The following is a 26,235-nucleotide window of genomic DNA, read 5'->3' as shown; positions in this document are numbered from 1 at the left end:
GGAATCTCTAGCAAATACCTCAGAGACCGTCCTGAATAGTGTTGGGTTTGTTTTGATGTACATCGCAATCTCAAAAATGTAGAGGCACGGCAAAGTAAGAATTTTCAGTTCTTTAAAATGTGGCACACAGCTATCTGTTAGGTGAAGCCCTCGAATCGCTTTCACGCATTTCTTCTGTGCCATAAAGACGGCTTCCCTGTTAACTGAGTTACCCCAATAAATGATTCCATAGCGTAAGGTAGAGCCAACGAAACTGTGATAAGCCATCATCACAGCCTCTGTACTGACTTGCTTGGAAAGCTTGTACAAAGCGAAAGCATATTTATTTAATTTTTTACAAACGGTCTCAGTATGAGCTGTCCAATTTAAATGATTGTCAATCTGGACTCCTAAAAAACTTGTGTTGCTTACTGATTCTATAACTGTTCCTTCATAATTGCAATCAATGGGTCTCATTACTTTTCTTTGATAAAAATGCATTATTTTTGTTTTATTTAGATTTATTGTTAAATTATTGTTCTTGAGCCATTCAATTATAGTATGTAAAGTGTAATTAATTTCATATTCATAGTCTCTATCATCTTTGCAATCAATTACTACTGTGCTGTCGTCGGCGTAGAGTACCATTGGGTACTTAATGTGTCGAGGAAGGTCATTAATATACAGCAAGAATAAAAGCGGACCTAGCACGCTTCCCTGCGGCACTCCATACACTAAATCTCGTTTATCAGACCTGTAACAGACCTGTCTTTGTGATTTAAGACATATCTGTGACAGTTCAGTGTACTGCTCTCTACCACTTAAATACGATTTCATGAGATTCAATACATTGCCACGAATGCCATAGGCACCGAGCTTCTTGAGTAGGATTGAATGATCGACGTAGTCGAATGCCTTCGTCATGTCCATATATATAGCACATACTTGCTCTCCTTCATCCATTTTTACTACAATGGGATGTAATAAATGAAATATGGCCATATTAATGGTTTTTTGCTTGCGGAAGCCTTTTTGCTCTGATGCAAACAGATTATATTTTTCTAGAAAACCGTATATTGCTTCATAAATAACTTTCTCAAAGATTTTAGAGAAGACTGTGGCAAGGGCAATAGGTCTATAGTTCGCTAGGTTCTTTTTATCGCCCTTTTTGTGGAGGGGCTTTACAATTGTTATCTTAAGTTTATCAGGATAGATTCCTTGAGAAATACTTATATTTAATATGTGACTTAATGGATATGCAATAATATGTGATACATGTTTAACTACTTTGGTGCAAATTTCATCGTAACCTACACTATTCGTATTCTTCAGTGTAGATATAATTTTCATTACGCTATGTGGAGTCGTTGGTCTAACATATACGGATTGGGGACAATTAATATTTATGTTCTGATAATATGTGCTTTGGCTACTACACTGTATTTGATCGACAAAACAATCATTAAATGCATTGGCTATTTTCATAGGTTCAGTAACAAGCATATCATCCTTTATTACCTTAGATATCGGCTCTTTTGGAAAATTTTGTTTCATTTTATTAATGACTTGCCATGTTGCCTTACATTTGTTTGTAGCTTGTCCTATAAAATGATTGTTTTGAGAACGCTGTGTAAGTGTTATAATTTTTCTTAATCTATTACTATATGCCTTCAAAGCTGCTCTGTTTACGGTTGTAGGATTGCGTCTATACTCCCATAACATTTCCCGTTTCTTTCTACTACAAATTTTAATACCGCGTGTAATCCATTTAGGTTTCTGGTATACATTAATCTTAATTGTTTTATGAGGAAAACATAGTTTATAAAAACATAAAAATGCATCAACAAAAGCGTTATAGGCTAAATTAGGGTCTGTATTGTTCATTGTCTCAGAAAAAGATAGGCTCTCGAGGCATTTACCAAAGCGCATCAGATTCTCCTTACTGTAGTCACGTTGTTTTAGCTTCCATTTAGTTATAGTACAGGTTTTTTTACAGGACATTTTAATACCTGTGCTGTGTGGTCAGATAGTCCGAGCTCCATGACTTCACCCTTACACCCTTTAATGTTATGACCAAAGTTATCTATACATGTTTGACTACATAATCTGGTAGGTTCTCGTATTTCTAAGTGCAGGTTATGACTTAAAAGTAGATATTCAAAATGAAGTGAATTATTATTTTTCTTTAAAATGTCTATATTAAAATCACCACACATTACAATTCTTTTGTGCTTATTATCAGTTATTCTATGAAGGAGCATGTCAATTTTATCAAAAAAGAGATTAATATTCGAATTTGGTGTTCGGTATACACATAAAATTATAATACTATGGCACAGTAACTCTATCGCACAGCATTCTATGGCACATTCAATACAGAAACTTTTTACAATATCTAATTCTCTATAAGTATGTTCTGATCTTACAAATATACAGGCTCCGCCTCTCCTTTTGTCTCGGGAGAAACACGCAGCAAGTTTAAAATTAGGTAAGGTTACGAAATCTTCTGTACCGCCCAATAAGAAGTGTTCAGTGATACACAATACGTCAATAGGTCTGTTGTTACTGGAAAGCTCTTCTAGTTGTACCGAGAGTGCATCCGCCTTAGTTGACAATCCAGCTATGTTTTGGTGTAGGATGTTGATGTGGTTGTACGAAAAAAACCCGTCTCGTGTTCCCGCTTATCATTCAAATGATTTGGACTTTGGGCTTCTGGGACAGCTGCATTCTGGCTCATAGTAGTCGTACATGGTGAACGTTGTTCCGTTGGAGTGCTTGGAGGTTTTACCGAAAAGTAGTCCAATATTGTCTTTTGTTTACCTTTTAATTCACTTTTAGTAGGTAATAGGGGTCCCACTTTTAGGTCTTCCGCATTAGTAGCGATGAATATACCTAGGTGGTATATAATATTCTTCATCCCACGGTTATTGAGACGCCCGGTTCTGCTTGAGAACATATCAAGGGTTAAATCAAGATTTGAATCAAAAGAGTAATGTTTCTCATGTAAATTTACCTCGCTGCGCAATAAATTGCTAAAAGTCTCAACTTTGTAGTTATATATGGGTCTCCCACAGATGTAAGTAGGGCATACTATTATTATATTAGTGTTATCAATTAAAGTGACTGTTGCAGTAATAAATTTCACCAAGTCCTTATAATCTTCATTTTCCTGAATGTCATATTCATCTATAAAAATTATGCAATAATCACTATGTGTAAAAGTCGATAATTTGTTATTTAAATGATGCAGGTTATTTCTTATTCCGCCATTTGGGGATATAAAATGACAAAAATTAAAGTTTCTGAATAATATGTTGTCTTCTATGATACTAGTGATGCTATTTTTGTTGTTGCTGCTCAATATTGCTAATTGATTTTGAACAGGTGTACTCTTGACACAAGTTCCAGGATCTATGTAATGGTTAATATGGTTATTTACTTTTTCATGCTCTTGATTACAATCATTTTCGCTGGCATCTAGACTCAAGTTAATTTTAGTTGATCTCAAACTTTTTTTCCTTTTTTTTCCAGAACTTAGGGTACTATTTGACTGACAGATGTGTGTAAGTGTGTTGATTTTTTTTAGTACACTCATCAATATTCGTTTTTAAGGTATTATAAGATATCTCATATCATTAAACATAGGTCAAAAAATAGTTAAAGCTCCTGTTGTATTTATAATTTAATTTTCATTACGATTAATCATAAATAATTGCCAGTGGCAAAATTTCATTTATTATAAGTAGGTATGCATTTTTTTTGTAAACTGTACACAATTATATGCAGTAGATGCTTCTAAGTTTTTTAACTACTTATATTTTAAGTGAATTAGTACGATTTTACGTGATATTTGTACAATTAGTCTGTCTGGTAAAGCATACATAAGTTTTGAGAACCTCATTGTAACGGCCAGGGGTTCGAACCCACTACCTCCGTCTTGAACACAGCACGTCTTACCAGTACCACTCACGCTACCACTTTTTACGATGCGTTCCACAAACCAAATTCAAAAAAGCAATCAAGTTGTGATTTTAAGTTTATTAGGTTCAGTCCACCCTAACATTAAATCAATTTTTTTGAAAGCTTAAATGTATGTGTTGTTTGTCAACAGACGTAATCATCTCTGAAGTCTTCCCTCGCCCAAGACTGAGCCTGTGATAGCCGCCGACCGACAATAATAGTTGCCAGTATATGGATACACGTTGTATAACTACACTTCTGTAAAGTAAGTATGCCAACTACTTGGCACAACCTATATACCTATTATTATTTAAGCTACTTACTATTTATATTATAAATAAAAGTTCAGGAAATAACGACGACAGTATTATATTATATTAAAAAAATATTTGTCTACATATTTTACCACAAAACGTCCGCAACTATATTTATAAATATTATAAATATTTGCAGAGCTATATTTATTGTTACTTTTAGTAGCATTTTTATAGTAAGTACACACCTTTTCCCATTGACATGAAATAGTTATTTGTACAACAAGAGATCAAAGTTTGATATTTCTTCGAGTGCTTATTTTGAGTCCCGTGCAAGCGAAAGATTCTATAATAGATTCACGAGCGTAGCGAGTAGATTCAAAAGCGCACGAGATGTAAATAACTTTGATCTCGTGTAGTACACAAAATTTTTCACCCTAAGCAGTGAGAACATACCTAGAGGGACAGAGATTATAGAACCCCAGTATATCGAACTTGTATTAGACCCCGCATGTTGAAATGACATTTGACTATAAAGGTAACTTGAATGTAATTTAGTCTGACTGAGACACACTCAGTGAGCATAATTTTGCTCACTGAGTGAGACAAAATGACTCAGTGAGCAAAATCGCATTTTGCTCACTGTTTTTAAGAAGCAAAGTACCCTTGTTCGAGCTGCTGAGGTGAAAATAGATTTTTCCTCTTTGCGCCGATACTTCAACATAAACCTAGGCAACATGAACCACTTCGGAAACCTCAACGTTAAGTGTGGCGCGGATTTGGTTAGTCCAAAGCTTTTTACTGCTCCCTCTGTGAATATTATTTCTGTAGTCGTTCATCGGACGAAATATATTATCATATGTTAAATAGTGGATGCGTTACGAAACAGGCGATTGCTGTTACAAATTAGCTATTTACAGTGAATAAGAGTGAGGCTGTTACGTTCAAAATTTCTACGCACTACAACACGTTTTCAATCTTTTGCAGTCTCGGTGGTCGATGCCCGGTAGGACGGCGAACGGGCCAACCGTCATGTCGGCCCCGGCGCGACACCCCCACTTCTACACCGTCGAGGTCGGCGACACGAGGTTCACCATCCTCAAGCGCTACCAGAACCTCAAACCTATCGGATCAGGAGCGCAGGGCATTGTCTGGTAAGTAGTTTAGAGTTTAAACAGTTATGGACCTAGAGTAGCTCCCTGTGGGACTCCAAAAATTCTTGGACCTAGACTACCTAGAGTTGTACCTCGTCAAGCACTACCACAACCTCAAACCTCAGGCACAGGAGCGCAGGGCATTGTTTGGTTAGTATTCCAGTTTAAAGTCACGGATCTAAAGGGTCTTGAACCTAGAGTTGTGCCTTGTGGGACTCCCTAATTTCAACAACGTCGAAGTCGGCGACACGAGGTTCACCAATTTCACAATCCTCAAGCGCTACCAAAACTTCAAACCTTTCGGCTCAAGGCATCGCGTTATCTCTCATATTATTTGCCTGTGATTCTGGCCATTTTTTGCGTTCGTTTAAGATACATTTATTATATTTAACCACTCTTTTCTAACTTCTAGTCCTACAAATGCTAGAAAGGATAAAAATTCATAAACATTCATCGTCTGTTAGTAGATGCATTCAAGTTATTATCCATATTCGCAAGAATATGTCTTTTTCCTGTAACAACTGTACTATAGTATAAACAACATTATTTGCGGTATTTGACACATTATGACTGACGTATATAGAGATGTAACTAACGCAAATCAATTGTCACAGCAAGCGATTACGATTGGATGGCACGTAGACTGAGGTATCGAATTGTGACGTATAATGAATTTTTATTTGAGATTTAAATAAAGCTAGAATCATATGGTTTTTCCCGCAAGGTAAATGCATTTAATACACCGACCGAGTAGGTCGCACCCATCGTCAAAATCTAAACTAACTGGGGATCTATTTTAATGTTTATTTATGTTATTTCTGTGTCAAATTTGTTGTCTGTTAGGTGACGATAAATATATCCATATTTACAGTTAATTATCCACCTTTTCCTTATTTTTATTAAAAGAAAAATGAAAAATTCATATCGATTTACTTAGACGACTACCGATTCATAACGGTGGTGTCCGGCCAACCCTAAAATTAAAAAAAAAAACGTAGAACGTAAACGTTCGCAGTGCAGTTGTTTTCCTTTGTGATTTCGATGCACAAGACATTTTACGTAGTATTGCTGTTGTGAGTGACAGACGTCAAATACCGCAAATAATGTTGTTTATACTATATGCTATTACTAAATCCAACACAGTCCTCAAATTAAAATTCTTTCGCAAAAAAGCGATAAGGCCAAGAGGGTTACAAAGGACTCGAAATTTAGATTCAATATAATCTTACTCCCGCCAACTTTCGTAAATCACATTATTTCCTTCCCAATCATGACACAAAGTCAAGACAAAAAACCATTTCCAATATTGCCAATTAATTGATTGGCTCGCATTCCTCATACAAGCTATATTGTAACTTTTTCTTTGAAGAGATACTTCACCTCTATTGGAGCGAATAAATGAGCATCTCAAAGCGTATGCTTTCATGTACAAAATTAATATGTAATTGGTAGTTTCCTGAGAGTTTTTCTTCGATATATTATAAATTATCCAAAGAGATGAGGACAAATTATTCACATAGGTGGATCCAACGCATTTCAGAAAATCTTCTAATGTGACCTATAAAATCAAAGTTGACCACCTCAGAACGTATATATCACGCTTTTCTTATTTGAGTCTCAAGTACCACTGTACGTAAGTACAAAGTACTACGGAAAGTACGGAACAAAATTATCCCGCTTGTAAGGGTGCAGTGTAAAAATTTGCATTTGATTCTCTTAACTTTGCGATATCTACAGGAAATACTCGAACGAGCATTTAATCCAATGTGTATGACTCAGGTGAGTATCTAAGCATAGATACTTACCTAACTTAGATAAGTTTCTACAGCATCTTTAAACTTAACTCATCTGGCTTTGTTTTGAAGATGCCAATGTTAGTAGAAATGTCGCGACGGCGTCTGGCAAGTTTCGACGAGACGTTTGAGACCAGACACAGATTAAAGTTCAATTATAGTACCTACCTACTTATAGTACCTAGGGGAGATCACGGCACCAGTGATGCAGTTTAAGAATAGCTTCATGCGAAATTAGATTACCTTGGGGAGGGAGACATATTTAATTTGAAACTATCAGTAAGATAAACAGGAAAGCGAAATGAAATTGTACAATCACTTTTACTTATAGAGCTTACCGACATTTTATATTTGTTAGTTAGACACGTCCTTAATGTAATAATGGTTAATAAATTCATAGTATCACTGAATAAATCGAATAAATTAACACATTTTGCCATTATAGACCGGGAGTTAAAATAAGCTCCTAATTTTGTGGCGGCAGACATTTTGAGTCCCGCCGCGCTGACCAGTGACCACAGCATGGCGGCAGTCGCGGTCATCCACTCTTTTGTACATTAATGACAAAGTTAATGTATTGTTTTTGTATTTGTAACTCGGTTGCATATCTCTATAACTTAGTGGTGAGATTCAATTATATCAAAACATATTTTTTTGTAAATATACTCAAGACTCTCATGATTCCATATAGCCCAACTTGCTAGTAACTTCGTTTCCATTTCATGACGTATATACAAATAAGTTGTGATGTGATTGATATTGTAATTATTGTAGGTAAATATTCATTGTAAACATTTATAACAGATTGTCTTTGTCATTTACCTAATTGATTTCCAAACCATAAAGTTATGGATTACCCTTTTATTAAATCCAAGTCAGCTAAACATGACACTATTTATACTAAAACTCAATTACTTACATTCACTTTCGAAGTGTTTGTGACATTTTATTTTATAGAACACTAGTGCACCAGTACAGTAGTGTTGACAGACCAAATAATGAAATTGAAGTATAAGACACTCACAAAAATTGCGAAAAACTTTTGAAAAGAATAAGTTTCGTGCCTTCACTGTAAATTGCATTTTCATTCATTTCATTTCATTTATTCATTGTAAAGTCATGGACATACATTTTGTCTAGTAACTGAATTGTGGTTTGCGCTTGCACGCAGTATTTGCATTTCAGCACTGCTTTGTACAAGCTTTTATGTAGATTAATCGGCTTTTTATTTTAATGTGCCATTAAAACATTCGTACCTTTATTCTTGTATGTATGTCAACCATAACTGAATGATATTTAGGATCTGGAACAATCAATTAATTAATTTACAATATAAACACAAATTTTACTTAAATATTGATGATACTTTACAGCACAATAAATACTATCTATCTTGCTAATATTAAACAAACAGCGGCCTAAATCTATGTAATATGTCACCCAGACAAACCGTACGCCAACTCCAATCATAATACATGTTGAAATATTAACCCAACCGTGGAATCTAGGGTTGGGCTGCGTGAACATTAGATATATACAACATTCTGAAGTTCATGAATTTGTCTACAATTCTCGCATACATGTTCTGCAATTCTAACTTAAATTGAATGCTCCACTTAAATAGACAGAGCTAAAGTCAACTATTTGTATACATTTGCATATGACATTTAGACATTGCCAGAAATTAAAGTTTGTTTGATATTCTCACAGCAAACATACGCCAGGGACCAGGTTTCTAATCCATGAACATAGTTTTTTGATCCACTCTAATAACATGTGATACGTACTTACGTCTAGTAGTTATAAGAGTTAAATGAGCCAATGGGCGTCAACACAATATTGCGGGAAAATCTCTTGGGCATTAAACACTACGTTAAATAAAGTCTGGCGCTTAAATTTACAAAGCCCAACATACAACCACTATTAGGTTTTTCAATCAATAACCATTAACAATAAAAACTAGGACACTGACAATGGGAACACTGTGTTCAATAGCGAGACCATTTATGACGTACTCACACTCACACATGAGATCTGTATCTGTTACGTCAGCATAATGAGTGTACCTAATACGAAACCTCATTTGATATTTTAAGTGTTTTTTGCTAAAGGAAAAGATCGTAAGTAAACCTGCAAATAATTTTAATGGCGTATGCAAAGTTCTCAATTCATATCGGACTATCGTGGGGACTATAAGTCTAAACCTTCTTGTAAAATGAAAAAACTGTGCCCAGCAGCGGAACTTATACATATTATTATATAGGCTGGTGATAGTGGTAATGATGATGGGTAAATCTCCCGGTGAAGAGCTTAATATAAGGTCAATGTGGAGAAGTATATCAGGTAAGACCAACTACCTGCTCTTTCGTCGCTTCTAACTCTTGAGTTTGTACACATACTCTACTTACAGAAGGCAGGTAGCGCAGAAGGAGCGAAGCTCTTCCTTTCTGACTGTGTCTAAGCGAGTAAGCGACATACGTACACACACGAGAGTTCTTACCCTATGACGCTCTTCCCAACCAAAAATGTTATATGCCTGTCATCTCCACATTGACAATACCCTTTTTCTTTATAGTTGATCGTGCTCGAGTATAACAAATAGTTATAACCATGGTTCAGTATTACGCGGTGTCGCTCGGCGACGTGGTGTTCAAGATACCCACGCGTTACACGGAGCTAGTGCGGCACGGCGCTGGCGCGCAGGGGATAGTTGGGTAAGATTAGTCATACGGGGCGGGGGATGTTGTATTACCACGTTTGTTTTGTGAAGCGCTCGGTTAGAAAATTGTCTAAATCTCGCGAGGAAGTTCGCGAGAGGAAATTACTTTATAACTGTAGAACTGTACTATGAGAGATAATGTTGGTTCCAGGCATTTGGTATATTACTTGCGGATGATTTCTTATTGCTGCAGTTCATGATTTTGACTTGTCTTTGGTGAAAAAGAATTCGAGAGCTCTATAATGTAACAATTTATAAAGATGATATCTACATAGATAACACCATATACGGATGGACCTTTTAGCGAAACTTCACGTTTAACCGTTAGTCCAAAAATAGGAGTAGCCTCTTAACTGCTGCAAACAATGAATTTAAAAGAATACTATGTATATGATAGGCTGACATAGATCACATGGATTTATAATCAGGGTATGCTTGGCTTCTAATCTGCTTCTTCAATTTATTGCCTAGATTTCTGACCAAGCGACACGATGGACAGGCATTTTTCACTATATTCTAAATTATGCTTTATCGGCAACTTTACATACATACAGTACATAGCTACTTATTTTAGCAAAATAAACGTGGTACTACAATAGTGTGCTTTACTACGTTAATGCTTCATAATTGTTGCTTCTTATTTATTCAACAACATAATCTAATTTGCTTGTCTAAGAGGGTCTTAAGGGTTACTATCACCGCATTCTGTATTCTGACACTTGTGAACTTCAGTCATTATCTCATTATCAATGGTTCATATTGAATAAGCTTTTCACTGAATAGTCCACTAATGGCTTGCTTTTCTTCTCTAACCAACCAATGCTTTTTAATTAACTATTGGGAGTGGATGTCGAACTTGAGAATACAATTGAACACAAATAACACGATTCAATTTTTCTTTGTACTTGGACTTTGTATTGGGCCAATGTTTTCATGTTATGGTTATTGAATAATACTATCATATTTATTTAAAATTATTACATATTTAAAGAAAGTTCTGTGCGAATATCATTTGATATTTTACTAGTTGGTTTTCGCCGAAGGAAAAATTTACCTGCCCTGCGTGCATGTGAAGAAAATAGAGAAGGTCCGCAATGGCCTTAGCGTGAGGACTGTAGGTCTGTAGCCCAAATTCTCTTGTATATACAACGAGAAGAGGCCTATGGCCAATGGGACGTATTCCACTATATACAGAGTCTTTTTTTCTATGCTAAACTGGTTTCTATAACAGTTTTCCTCTTTTTTCTATCGTTTCGCATTTCGCAATGTTTATTTAAAATATTGGGATGATGTTGGTAGTAAATGATCAATCTCCTAGGTATGTGACCCCAGGGGTCATCTCCTTCCTTGCCATAGCAACAGTTCTTCACAATACCCCCTTACCCCGACCCCGGATTTCAATACCAATAACCTAAAGCGAGGACAGGCTCGGAATAACAATAAGTGTTTTACTGTCCTCGTAAATTGAGGCGCCCGTAAACCTGAGCAGGCCGTTAAATATTTACGCACTACATTAGCGTTCGTAAAAATCCTGGATGAGCGCTTAAGAGACGAAGAAAACGTTAAATTTGAAGTTTTGACGCGCGCTTTCTTCTTGTCGTCACTTGGAATCACCCAAGCCTCAAAGATTTTTTATACCATCTCGGAGGCAAACGAGCCTGGTGGTAAGTGATCACCGTAGCCTATGGACGCCTGCAACTCCACACGAGTGTTACATTCGTGCTGCCGACCCTAAAGTTTTCCCCAGAAACCATTCGAAGTTTCGACGTTGGGCACTTGAAAACATTTTTCGCATCATCATCTTCCTCGCGTTGTCCTGGCAATTTGCCACGGCTCGTAGGAGCCTGGGGTCCGCTTGGTAACTAACTTAAAACATTTTTCGCATAAAATCGATGAAGAATTAAATACATGCCAAATTTTGGTATATTATGTAACAAATCCTGGATGAGTGCTCAAGAGACGAGGAAGACATTGAATTTGAAGTTTTGACGCGCGCTTTGTTTCTTGTCGTCAGTTGAGAATTGAGAACACCCAAGGCTCAAATATAAAGTTTTCCCTAGGAATAATTCAGAAGTTTTGTCGTTCCTTGAGGACATATTTGCCGCTTAGACTTAATAAAACATTGTAGCATATGTAACAATTCTTGGATGAGTGCTCAAGCAACTCGGGAAATATTTATTTGTGAGTTTTAACGCTCGCTTTGTTTCTTGTCGTTCGTAGTAACATCCTTGAAATATTGCAGGCCACAAAGTTTAAGGTTTCTTCAGAATACAAATGAAGTTTTAGAGGCTTAGAAAAAGTTGGTCCGTTAGACTTGATTGATCATTTTAGTGTTTCCAAAACGTGAGCGACAGCGTGGCTGCATGAGCGAGTTACTAGAAATGGAAATAATCGTAATGTCATTGACACACCCTCAAGTGTCGTCGTCATCGTTCTTTGCTCAGATTCGCCTCAAACTTAACGTTTTTCCCAGATATATCATCATTCTTAACATCAGATATAGACACATCAATAAAAGCGGAAACAAGTATTAAAGAAGTGTCCAGTAGCACCCTGAACCTGATGCAGCATCTAACTATTACAATCTTAGTTTTTTAAGAGTTTCACTAAACTGAAATATTGAAAGCATTTTCTCTGCGACACGTGTGCACGAGACTAAATCAATGAATGTTGCTTCAATAGTGCCATAAGATTGCCTCAATTGTCTATCATTCTGCCTCGCTAGAACGCTGCGCCGTCATATTCCTGTGCAAATAATATTGCCTGTTTTTCTACTTCAATGGTCCTCGATATATTTTTTGAAAATACTGGTGTAGCATTGTAACTGTGGATGTCAATCTTTATTACTGCTGAACTTTCATTCCGCCAAAAGAATCCTCAAATATTTACCAATTCCATTACGTTTAATAAAAAATCTCACGCCACCGTTTGCCGACTGAAATATTAACGAGATGCGACACTCGCACAACTTTAGGAAACTCGTATCACCACAAACTATGCCTTTATAATTTCAGTCTTACTGCATTGAGTTACAGTTTAAATTTCAACGATAGTATGAAACTATATGACGTAGTTTGTAAATAACTTGTATGAGTCGGATGCTATGGGCTGTATTCTCGAATATACATTTGATGTATCAAAATTAAATCAAAGTGAATGAAACTGCCTGTCCGTCCGCTCTAAAGCGAAACCACATAGGAGCAAGCGGAACGCGCTGTTATTTAAAATAAATTTATATATATATTTATGTTTATGAATTGCGAAAAGCTGTATTATTCAGAACTACATTCGGAGCCAGTTAAAACGTGCCGAATTTAGGCTGGAACGACCGAAGCTGTACAATATTAAACTGGCTGGTTGCGAAATGTAATTTCCCGACATACGTGACGCTGCAAACTGTGAACGATGTTCTTCCATCGTTTATACAGTTAATTGACCGTTTTTAAACCTTATTGCAAAGGGATAAGGTCCACCGATGCTCAGTTAAGAGTGTTGATGTTGCTATACGATTGTGTGGCGGAGATAGGAAACTGAAGTTTGTTAGCGTAGGCGTACATAGTGTACTACTTAAATACATTACCGCCTAGAGTTACCCAGGAAGGGTATGTAGGCTTTGTGAGTTCAGTTTCACATTAAGACTCTAAATTGCTATTTCAGTGGGTTCGAATAATGTTTTGCTGGTCACCAAATGACATTTAATGTGGTTAAAGTTATCGCTACTCTATTAGGTAATATATAATAGTAAATTTGTCGGTAAACTGCTGATGTTAATGCGACCATCAATACTATCATCGACAATCATCGTATTTACGTAACTCTGTATTGGGTGATTTTGGTGTTGATAATTAAGATGGTCAAACTAAATTAATTTCCCCATGGGACCCACAAAATCGCGACAAAAAATCGAATGGACACCTTGAGGGCCCGAGGTATATATTTTTCACGATTTTGGACCGATAGTCCAATGGGAGAAGTGTGGGAAAACTTGTTCAGTAATCATCTTAGTACATTAGGGCATTCGGGATCACGACCCGAAAAACACCCAGTACCTATATAGTACAGATACGAGGATTTATTAAGTAGGTACATATTAATAAAAGTATATGTATTAAGTACGTACTAATGCAATACGGCTGTTTCACTTTTGAACTAACAACGCTTAGTTCTGTTAATATTGTACGTGTCGTGTATCATGTTTTTTACCATGTGACGTCTTGTTTTGTGAGGGTATTTGTTATTTTAGAATAATATTTCTTCGTTTGATTAAAACTTAGCAACATTTATACCGTACAATTTCATTTTGTCACAAATTATATTTAATAAAATGTGTTGTCTGAGGGCTTCTCCAGGTGGGGTTTTCTGCTATTAATTTAAATTTAAGTCACACATATATCTAAATTATATTTTTTTTGTTTCTGACTGCTAAGCAATTGGCAGTATATCTAATTACCTAATACGTAGTTTACAATAGTGGTACAAGACAAAACAGCTTCTTGACAAAAAACTTCGCGAGAATCTTCATTTTCAGGAGATAAGTAGGATCTTTACTACCCAATGCGGACATTTGTAGATGGAGTGTGATTCATTTTTTTTGCTAAATTAATTTTAGGTTGGCCTTTATTACACTGACCAATTAAATATAAACTAGCTGCTAGTATCCATTGTGATTCATATAAATTGCGACGATGGTCTTCTTGTCACTTTGAAAATAAGAGAAAAATTTCATACGTACCTTTAAAGACTACTCCCTTAGTCCTCTTTAGTCTTCAGTCTAGCTGTCATCAAGTCATTAATGTCATCATACTCATAATTCTAATTCCTATTTGTCATTTTCCAGCGCCGCGTACGACACAGTGACGCAACAGAATGTGGCGATCAAGAAGCTGTCGCGCCCCTTCCAGAACGTCACGCACGCCAAGCGCGCCTACCGGGAGTTCAAGCTCATGAAACTTGTTAACCATAAAAATGTAAGTATACTAGACAATACATTTGTTTATTTACAGTCCCGCATAATTTAACAACGACACCGCGGATTGTAAGCTAACCGGTGTTGATTCGGTACCAGCGTCTGTCAGCAGAGTACTAGGCCTAGAGTCCACTGAAAGCCCATGGAGAGTTTCCACATGGAAAGATCTCGATTTCCTCAAATTGCTACAGTCTCCTGAGATCCGGAAGCAGATGCTTTATTATTACATTTGGAACTCTTTGTTATGCAATAAAAGTTCAAAATAGATTTTGGAATATGTATAAAAATTTGTACCGGAGGTCTAATGAGGATAGGGAATACTAATATGAACATCATCACCCTCTCAGCGTTTGTTCCTACTGTGACTGGGTCCGCTTTCCTGCTTTTCTGCTTTATCCTGGACATCGTCTTCATCCAACCCACAGGCGTTCAGGTCTTTGGCGATGACATCGCTGCTTGGTTTCACCCCTTCTGTTTGTGCCCGGCAAAGCAAAGCCAAAAGCTATATTGCCTATATATTCTGGTGACCTTCTTTTAACATGTCCAAACCACTTTAGCCAACTTTTTAGGAGCTTATCGGCGAACACTAACAAAAATACTGTCAATTCAATTCCTTTAAACAACGAGTTTCCGAGAACTTTCCATTTTTCTAAAGTAGAATGTTTTCGTTTACATCAGGATTTCAGGTGGTTACATAAACCCTCAAGAATTCGCTAGTAGGTACCAATAAAGGGTTCACGATAAGGCACACCTATAGCAGGTAGCGAGTGATAGAAAGAGTTTCCTAAACTATCTGGGGTAATTAATGGTGGTACGTGGGGTTATAAGTTTAAACTCTTATAAAACAACCAGTGTCGATTTTGATCATTACCATATTTTTATAAAAGTAAAAACTCTAAAAAGGCAAAAACCGCAAAAATTATGCCCAGCAGACTGTAAAGATAACTAAGTTTTAAAACTTTTCAACAATGCAAAACTCTTTCTTGTTAAAATTGTAAAGACAAACTTTGCGACCTAAGGAGCGTAAAAGTATTAAAAAACCTAACCTTTTAATAATTTCGGCGAGACAACTTCGTCTCTCAGACGCCTTAAATCGTCTTACAGAGAAAATTGACAGAGTGGCGACCACTCACAACTTCAAGTTAGCAGCAAGCGCCCCTTGGCGAGTTGGAATGGAATTTTAATATTGCCTATTAAACTTCAAGCCCTAGCCCGAGGGTTGGTTGAAGTATTCGTGGAACTTAACTTTAAAGGATTAATCAGTAGGTTTTCGTACGTGTTTTAAACAGTTTTAATTTAATTTAGGACGCAATGAATGAAGATAGGTAGAGAGGGCCAATAGAGACTACTCTCTCCAGGCGGAGAGAGAGCCTACAATCCTTAAAAAATTGGCAATGGCATAAATAATGTTCTAGGACTAACATATTTCATTTTAACACAGATAGACAACACAGACAGTTGTCTTTACCGACATACTCTCAGGAGACTGAAGACCTACAAAACAACCGTTGGTAGTGGAAATTAAATTAAGTGCAGAGAACATTCAGAATATTCTCGAAACAAGTTGAGCTCTAAGATTCAACGACACACAACGAAATGCTACTCTTGTCACGCTTTTGCCTTTTTGATATGAAATGACACTTACAGGTGGCCTCTACTTTACCAACTGATTTCATTTTTATGTCACTCCAAGTGCATCTCAATTGTACTTATTGGTGCGAGATGAATTCTATTTGGAAAAAGGAAAGAGAAAATATCTTGTGCCTATACTGCACTTAATAATTACAAAAGCGACTTGTTCTTTTTTTGTGCCGTATCATATAGGTACTTATCCATTTTTTTTTCTCTGTTTTCAATAGTATCCATCACCTTCCTTTATTCATTACCCTACGCAACACCATTTGTTACCCTATGTGTTAAGTAAAACAATTTCAATGGTCCTATTTTAACCGTGATATCAATAGACCTTTGTTCTCGTTCCACGTGCGACACAATTGCACGTAACTTGATACGTAATACCCTTTCATATCTCCTTCACAAAGGCACTTCTGAAAATAAATATTAAACTGCGTCGAGACAGACTTGCGAACAAAATACCGTTTTTATATGAAAAGTTTTGTAGCGGGTTTCGAGATGGAATACGAGTCTTAAATATACAAAAGTTATAAGTACTGTTTGTTTATGGAGGGAAATATTGACCTTTCTAACGTTTACATTTTTGATATGAAAGAAAACAATCACACACCTGAGGATGCCGGAGACCGGGCAAAGTGGAGAAGAGTGAGCAGGAAAGCGGACCCTGGCGCTAGGCCGGGAAAACGCTAGGGTTGAAGAAGAAGAAGAAGACTACCAAACTGTAGAAAGAGACAATGACATTACTTTGTCTTGTCGATACAACATAGGTAAACTGAGGCGTGCGAATGTTGCTTTAGAGTCCGTCTAAGCTAACTCTGCACTGACTTGAAAGAGATCCGTGGCCAGCAAGGGCGAATACCCCTTACGAAGTTTCGTTTCGGTTTCGGCAGGCTGGTATCGTCTAGGGTCGTCCCATTCGTTTTTCGTCAAGTTCTTAAATTAGTCCTATTCTGCTTTCATCACGCATTCTACATTGAAAGCCAAGAATACGACTAATTTAAGAACTTGACGAAAAACGAATGGGACGACCCAAGACGATACCGGCAGGCTTCATACCTAAAAATCAGGATCCTATTTGGCCAAAAAAACTACCGAAGTATTCGGCCGCGCCGTAATTGTTTTCGACCGAAATTTCGGTTTCGGCAGGTTTCGGCATAAAAATCATGTTTCGGCCGAAGGTTCGGTTTCGGCTGAAACTAGAAGTAAACCGAAGCTTCGGGTTCGATTTAGGTTTCGGTAAAAAAACCGGTTTCGTTCGGACACTAAGTAGGTATTTGGCTGATACTTAGTAACTAAGCTCATAACATAACTGATATTGACAATAATAAATCTTTTATCTTTCCAGATAATCGGCCTCCTAAACGCCTTCACACCCCAGAAGAGCCTGGAGGAGTTCCAGGACGTGTACCTGGTGATGGAGCTGATGGACGCCAACCTCTGCCAGGTCATCCAGATGGACCTGGACCACGAGCGGATGAGCTACCTGCTCTACCAGATGCTGTGCGGCATCAAGCACTTGCATCTTGCCGGGATCATTCACAGGGTATGTTCCAGGTCTTCACCAACTTGAGCCACGCCTCGTTTGCCTTCTATATCATAAAAAAATCAAAGAATTCTACCTTTGCATCTTGCACTCTATTCTTTTCAGAAAAGGTGTGACCATCACATTCGAATTATTTCTTCTACTGATCGAACAGCTTATCGAGGAAACTTACTGTTTTGTTCCAGGATCTGAAGCCCTCAAATATCGTGGTAAAGAGTGACTGCACTCTTAAAATCTTGGACTTCGGGCTGGCGCGCACCGCCGGCACCACGTTTATGATGACGCCGTATGTCGTCACGCGCTATTACCGCGCGCCAGAGGTGAGGGAACCATTCTCCTAAGGTCTTCAACTTTTTCTGGTTTCTGTACACCGCATTTTTTATAGAAGTAGTTTTATTAAATCTAAAATTTTCTTATCTTAATAAGAGTTTGGGTCTATTTGCCCCGAAATGAAACAGTAATTTGCAAATTTATGTGTTGTAGTTGATATAGAGGCGTAGCCAAGGTGACAATAGTTATTCTTTTGGATTTCTTACGAATGACATTATTCGTAAGAAATCTTATCTTCTTAATTTTCGATCCTAGTTTACATTGCACATTGTAACTATTGTAAGTAATTGGTCTTCTTGGTAGGGTCGAAAGTATTAATGGTATATTTATACTAGTCACCGTATTCGTATATTCTCTATGTAATATCACATGGATTTTGCATTTTCTAGGTGATCTTAGGCATGGGCTACACAGAGAACGTGGACATCTGGTCGGTGGGCTGCATCATGGGCGAGATGATCCGTGGCGGCGTCCTCTTCCCGGGGACGGACCACATCGACCAGTGGAACAAGATTATAGGTATGTCCTTTGATTATTTCAGCCAAATGTCGTCTCTCGTTCTCAACGGGACTTTGTTCAAGCTGAATAATTAAGGTACTACTTCAGAGCCCAAATGGTCCTCTGACGTTTCTTCCTCCTTTTTTTACGGTCTTCGGAATTCTCTTTTGAAAACCAAACCACGGTAAAGAGGATGGTTTTTTAACAGAAAGCTGAAGATCGTGTGAAGTTAAAAGAGAAAAGGTCGGATAGGTCCTCTACTTTGAGGCCATATGATGTCTTTTGCTGGTAGCTTAGAACCCCTTTTCACATAAGCACCTTCGAGTATATTTGCTTCAAGAAACCTATATTTGTCTTCCAAAACCTAGTTTACTGTAGATTAGTCTTATTCCTCATCCAATTTTTGTTTCTTTTCTTGTTTAGAGCAACTGGGGACGCCTTCAGCGGCGTTCATGGCGCGCCTGCAGCCAACAGTGCGGAACTACGTGGAGAACCGTCCACGCTACGCCGGATACTCCTTCGAGAGGCTGTTCCCCGACATACTGTTCCCGTCCGACAGCAACGAGCACAACCGGCTCAAGGTAAACAGTGAACCACGTGGACACAGTGAACCACGTCGAGAGCCGACCGCGCTACGTCGGCATAACTATATGCTAGACACAAATAAAGCCTTTGAATTGCACATAGACAAACTATCGCTACGCCGGCACAATTATAGGCTAGATGATAAAGCCTTGGAATTGTACATAGCTATACACAAGCTCCGCCACCTTTGTACCTACATACCTACAAAATGTCAAGGTAATCTGACACTAGACTTACTTGAATGCTGGCAGGCAAAAGAAATGCAGAGTCTAGATCTATACGATTACAAAACGGGCTTTACACCAAACAATAAAAACACCAAAAGTACCATAGCATATTCTTAACTATTGTTTAACTCAAGTTTCAATTGTTTGTTGGATTCAAGTGTAGTATTTCAGACTTTATTCTTGTTTCAGGCGTCGCAGGCGCGCGATCTGCTCTCGCGCATGTTGGTTATCGATCCGGAGCGACGCATCTCTGTCGACGAGGCGTTACTCCACCCTTACATCAACGTGTGGTACGACGAGGGAGAGGTCAACGCGGTGAGTTGCATCAGTTACATTTTTAATTACATATCGAAGCTTCGGGTGGCTGAGGTGAGTTGAGGTGAGGTGGCATTTAAACCAACATGAAATTAGAGTAGTTTTAGGCAAGGCTCGGAACCGGTTTTCTCTTCATACGAAAAATACCGGTATTATTACGTTATTTTTCGTTCTTTTGTTTATTATTTCATTTTTAATGGGACAATCTAATAATGCGAAGTTGTTACCTAAATACATGATTCAGTCCTACGTAAAGAGCATAAAATAATTTAAAAAATTGGGCTATTTTGGGTTTTTCAAAAAAACAGGTTCCGAGCTCTGCTTTTAGGTAACTTTTATCATATTTATTGTTTCAGTATATTGATTTAATTTCGTGAAAAATATGTTGTTAAGTAAATGTGTGTGTTTGCAGCCGGCTCCAGCGTCGTACGACCACAGCGTGGACGAGCGCGAGCACACGGTGGAGCAGTGGAAGCAGCTCATCTACCAGGAGGTGGTGGAGTACGCCGCGCCGCCGCCGCCGCCGCCGCCCGGCCACCCGCCGCCCGACCACGCGCAGCCCGCGCTCACCACATAGGTAACTACACTACTGCACCCTACAGGCGCTCACCACATAGGTAACTACACTACTGCACCCTACAGGCGCTCACCACATAGGTAACTACACTACTGCACCCTACAGGCGCTCACCACATAGGTAACTACACTACTGCACCCTACAGGCGCTCACCACATAGGTAACTACACTACTGCACCCTACAGGCGCTCACCACATAGGTAACTACACTACTGCACCCTACAGGCGCTCACCACATAGGTAACTACACTACTGCACCCTACAGGCGCTCACCACATAGGTAACTACACTACTGCACCCTACAGGCGCTCACCACATAGGTAACTACACTACTGCACCCTACAGGCGCTCACCACATAGGTAACTACACTACTGCACCCTACAGGCGCTCACCACATAGGTAACTACACTACTGCACCCTACAGGCGCTCACCACATAGGTAACTACACTACTGCACCCTACAGGTGCTCACCACATAGGTAACTACACTACTGCACCCTACAGGCGCTCACCACATAGGTAACTACACTACTGCACCCTACAGGCGCTCACCACATAGGTAACTACACTACTGCACCCTACAGGTGCTCACCACATAGGTAACTACACTACTGCACCCTACAGGTGCTCACCACATAGGTAACTACACTACTGCACCCTACAGGTGCTCACCACATAGGTAACTACACTACTGCACCCTACAGGTGCTCACCACATAGGTAACTACACTACTGCACCCTACAGGTGCTCACCACATAGGTAACTACACTACTGCACCCTACAGGTGCTCACCACATAGGTAACTACACTACTGCACCCTACAGGTGCTCACCACATAGGTAACTACACTACTGCACCCTACAGGTGCTCACCACATAGGTAACTACACTACTGCACCCTACAGGTGCTCACCACATAGGTAACTACACTACTGCACCCTACAGGTGCTCACCACATAGGTAACTACACTACTGCACCCTACAGGTGCTCACCACATAGGTAACTACACTACTGCACCCTACAGGTGCTCACCACATAGGTAACTACACTACTGCACCCTACAGGTGCTCACCACATAGGTAACTACACTACTGCACCCTACAGGTGCTCACCACATAGGTAACTACACTACTGCACCCTACAGGCGCTCACCACATAGGTAACTACACTACTGCACCCTACAGGCGCTCACCACATAGGTAACTACACTACTGCACCCTACAGGTGCTCACCACATAGGTAACTACACTACTGCACCCTACAGGTGCTCACCACATAGGTAACTACACTACTGCACCTTACAGGCGCTCACCACATAGGTAACTACACTACTGCACCCTACAGGCGCTCACTACATAGGTAACTACACTACTGCACCCTACAGGTGCTCGCCACATAGGTAACTACACTACTGCACCCTACAGGCGCTCACCACATAGGTAACTACACTACTGCACCCTACAGGCGCTCACTACATAGGTAACTACACTACTGCACCCTACAGGCGCTCACCACATAGGTAACTACACTACTGCACCCTACAGGTGCTCACCACATAGGTAACTACACTACTGCACCCTACAGGTGCTCACCACATAGGTAACTACACTACTGCACCCTACAGGCGCTCACAACATAGGTAACTACACTACTGCACCCTACAGGCGCTCACTACATAGGTAACTACACTACTGCACCCTACAGGTGCTCACCACATAGGTAACTACACTACTGCACCCTACAGGCGCTCACCACATAGGTAACTACACTACTGCACCCTACAGGTGCTCACCACATAGGTAACTACACTACTGCACCCTACAGGCGCTCACCACATAGGTAACTACACTACTGCACCCTACAGGTGCTCACCACATAGGTAACTACACTACTGCACCCTACAGGTGCTCACCACATAGGTAACTACACTACTGCACCCTACAGGCGCTCACCATATAGGTAACTACACTACTGCACCCTACAGGCGCTCACTACATAGGTAACTACACTACTGCACCCTACAGGTGCTCACCACATAGGTAACTACACTACTGCACCCTACAGGCGCTCACCACATAGGTAACTACACTACTGCACCCTACAGGCGCTCACTACAAAGGTAACTACACTACTGCACCCTACACACGCGCTCTTTACATAGGTAACTACACCACTACACCCTACACACGCGCTCACTACATAGGTAACTACACCACTACACCCTACACATGCGCTCACTACATAGGTAACTACACTACACCATTACACCCTACACATGCGCTCACTACATAGGTAACTACACCACTACACCCTACACACGCGCTCACTACATAGGTAACTACACCACTACACCCTACACATGCGCTCACTACATAGGTAACTACACTACACCACTACACCCTACACACGCGCTCACTACATAGGTAACTACATCACTACACCCTACACACGAGCTCACTACATAGGTAACTACACTACTGCACCCTACACACGCGCTCACTACATAGGCAACTACACTACTGCACCCTACACACGCGCTCACTACATAGGTAACTACACTACTGCACCCTACACACGCGCTCACTACATAGGTAACTACACTACTGCACCCTACACACGCGCTCACTACATAGGTAACTATCTAATTAATAGTAATTAAATATCTAAAAGAAAAAAGCAAAAAACTTTGTACTGCCGACTTTATGACTTCACAGCAACTACCCTCACCACTTTCGCGCCTGTCATCTCATATATTTGGGTTCAGGACATTACACTGAATGCATTAATAGCATATTGACCCTTATCTGAGACAATATGAACGAAAACTAACCTAAAGCCTGTTCGGATGTGGTACTATTCAGCCAATGTCAAAGTTGAATAAAACACGGCCAGTGTAATCTTTTAAAGTTCAGCGATATACGATTTTCAATAGAATATCCGACCGACTTACAAAGAATCACAAACTAACACAAAACTTAAAACTGAGGGCCTGCCGCGAACCACGTTCCTCCCCCACGAACCACGTTCCTCCCGCACGAACACGAACCACCCTCTGGTATCAAATGTACAGTTTGCCATTACGATTTCCCGCGCACGACGTGATAATTTTTTTTTCGTCCATCTGGACAGGCTAAAGCATAGATATATGATACACAGAGATGACGTCCAAGCGAGCTGTCAGTGGGACCACTTTTGTTTAGTGTACGATTAACAATGTGGCCCACCTTGCTGTAGCCATGTCGATAAAGTCATATCGATAAACTATCGACATTTCTTGCAATTCTAATTTTACTTCAAAGGTTTAACGATACCTAAAATGAACAAAACCGCTTTTATTCTTTGTGGTTATCAGATCACAATTTTATCGTCACGCCCCAGCAGGGAACCAAGGGAAAGTTCAGATATTTAATTAAAATACATAAATACCTACTAAAATATGTGTTCCGCAATAATTGAATTATTTTATTATATTCTAATATATTCATTATCCATTAGCATTTCAATTATGTTTATGTTTAACGAAGATATTGAAGCTTCAATGGGGTTGGCAACTGTCAAAGGTTTGCCTAGATGGCGCCATCATAGCTTGCCCCTTTTTCTATGAGATTTGGCTTAAAGAGCATCCAGGGTATTAAAAAAACAAAAATTTGACACAATTCTAGGGATTGACGGGGCAAGCTATGATGGCGCCATCTGCTAAAAACTTCCACCGGCCAACCCCATTAATCGCTATTTCGTTCCGCTGTGTAGCGTTTATCGATATATAACATGATTAAAATCGACTTTTCACATCCCTAAAAGAGCACACATATACGCTTTTACGCACACATGCACAACCTTGGTCTATCTAAAAAGGGGACACCTTGATTTGAAGTCCATCTTGTCAACAGTATAGTTGTCTTTTTTTGACAAACGGCATTTTTAAAAGAGCAAGGAGAGAGAAATTATACTAGTTGCTGCGCCGTCAAAGAGAACAGACAGCATTGGGGCCTTGGGCTAAAGTCACGACGTGATAAAATTAAAAACTTCATAATTGACAATTGACAGTTCTATCAAAGGGTTGTCAGCGCTAGAAAATAAAAACTACTATTTCAGTAGTTTTCGTTACATCTAAAACTATTTTCTTTTATATAAATGTAATTCGGTACTCTCCTATTATATGTATGTATTGCGTCTCACATTTTGCTTCAATGAGAGTGAGACGCAATGACATTGAACAAAGAAATTGGACTGGCCAAATGCCACCCTATAAATAGGGCATTTTCCTACTAGTCAAATCAGTTGCTTTTTTAGAACTGTCAAAACGATTTGCCAATATGGAATTTATATGAAAACGAGTATAGTGACGTCACGGTCAACTCGCCTACTTTTTATATTTCAATCCGATTTATTAAATAGAAATTATGTTTAAAAATAACTGCTATCTATGTTTTTCTAATAATTATCTGGTGCTTTATTTCGTACACGGTGTGAAATATTTTATTTTATAAGACGCCAAAATAAACGTTCTTATAAATGTTATTGTTATTCTACAGGTTTCAACCGAATTGACCGCCGATGCATCCACGAGTATAGTGCAAGGACAATTTTCTACAGGCGGCGCGACCTTGAACGATTGTCGCCCCGGCGGGAAAGTCATGTGATCGAATATAACCTGTTACATACAATAACTAACTGCGTACATGTATATATTTATTGTGGGAATGTTATACGTGCAATACTCGACGGAATGAAATAAGTGCAAAGTAATTAAATCGATTTGACTCGTTCATGCTCCTGTGTACAGAGCATGAACGTATCAGAGACGTCATCAAAGATTAAGGCAGCGTAACAAATAATAATCTGTAGATTAGCTGAGTAAGTTTGTAACCTATTAAGTACCCGTTTGTTTGTTTTGAACCGGTTGTCATCTTGCTATTCCTTGTAGTTTCTTCCTGTAATAATCTTATGATAATACTAGCGTAGGTAAGTATTTTATGTTACAGACATTGTAAATGCTTTTTAATGTTAAGCTCAACAATTTTACATTGGTTCCTACCCGCCCGACCCCAATTCGAAATTCAGATGTTAATTTCCATCAAGGAGTGCCTTTTGCGGAATGCTAAATGAAAGTTGGTGATTTTCAGCTTATGGACTGACTTTGATATGTTGGATATTTTTGTATGGGAATACATAAAATAATTGAGGACAGATGTGATTTCCTAAAGCCCCCTCCAGACTGTGCGCGTGAATCGCGGGCGAAGCCGCGAACGCGAATGTGGAGTCGATTTCGCTGTCTGCGAAAATCGACTCCACACTCGCATTCGCGGCTTCGCGCCGCGATTCGCGCACGAGTGTGGAGGGGGCTTAATAATATAAAATCATGCAATATTTTTGTCTATGAATTTTCATTTTATTTTTTATTTTTAATATATTGGACTATGATAATATTGATAATGGAATATAAATAACAATTTAATCTGAAGTTAAGCTTGATCTGTGTTGTCGTATTCGTTTTGAATGATTTTACATGTTTTAAATATTGTCATGTTGTTAACGCAAAACTCATCACTATTGAAAATTAATTTCTCTATTTCCAAAATGTCAATATTTCAACGACCTCGTATAACAAGTTTTTTGTAATTCCGCGCTATCCCTGACTGTTACTTGCCAGCGGATTTTTTCTAAGTATTTGCAATAGTGAATGTAGACATACATAT

At 38.9% G+C, this 26,235-nt stretch overlaps 1 protein-coding gene across 3 annotated transcripts in view; it reads left to right on the top strand.

Annotated features, from left to right (window-relative positions):
• The window catches only part of LOC134797430 (stress-activated protein kinase JNK), a 232,713-nt gene extending 207,507 nt beyond the window's left edge, over positions 1-25,206 (top strand). For 2 of the 3 annotated variants that reach the window (XM_063769663.1, XM_063769662.1), the window contains 10 exons: positions 4,091-4,204; positions 5,181-5,347; positions 14,697-14,826; positions 17,806-18,003; positions 18,189-18,323; positions 18,723-18,852; positions 19,255-19,412; positions 19,833-19,958; positions 20,371-20,535; positions 25,072-25,206. In XM_063769663.1, coding sequence (XP_063625733.1) covers positions 5,193-5,347; positions 14,697-14,826; positions 17,806-18,003; positions 18,189-18,323; positions 18,723-18,852; positions 19,255-19,412; positions 19,833-19,958; positions 20,371-20,535 — 1,197 coding nt within the window. In that variant the 5' untranslated portion in view covers positions 4,091-4,204; positions 5,181-5,192 and the 3' untranslated portion in view covers positions 25,072-25,206. Of the gene's footprint in view, positions 1-4,090; positions 4,205-5,180; positions 5,348-9,715; positions 9,855-14,696; positions 14,827-17,805; positions 18,004-18,188; positions 18,324-18,722; positions 18,853-19,254; positions 19,413-19,832; positions 19,959-20,370; positions 20,536-25,071 lie in introns of all 3 variants that reach the window. The other variant, XM_063769664.1, reaches the window with a different exon arrangement.
• Positions 25,207-26,235: the final 1,029 nt, after the last annotated feature.

Source organism: Cydia splendana, chromosome 15, assembly GCF_910591565.1.
Source record: "Cydia splendana chromosome 15, ilCydSple1.2, whole genome shotgun sequence".
NCBI classification, from domain to species: domain Eukaryota; kingdom Metazoa; phylum Arthropoda; class Insecta; order Lepidoptera; family Tortricidae; genus Cydia; species Cydia splendana.
This window is presented reverse-complemented; position numbering and strand designations above follow the sequence as displayed.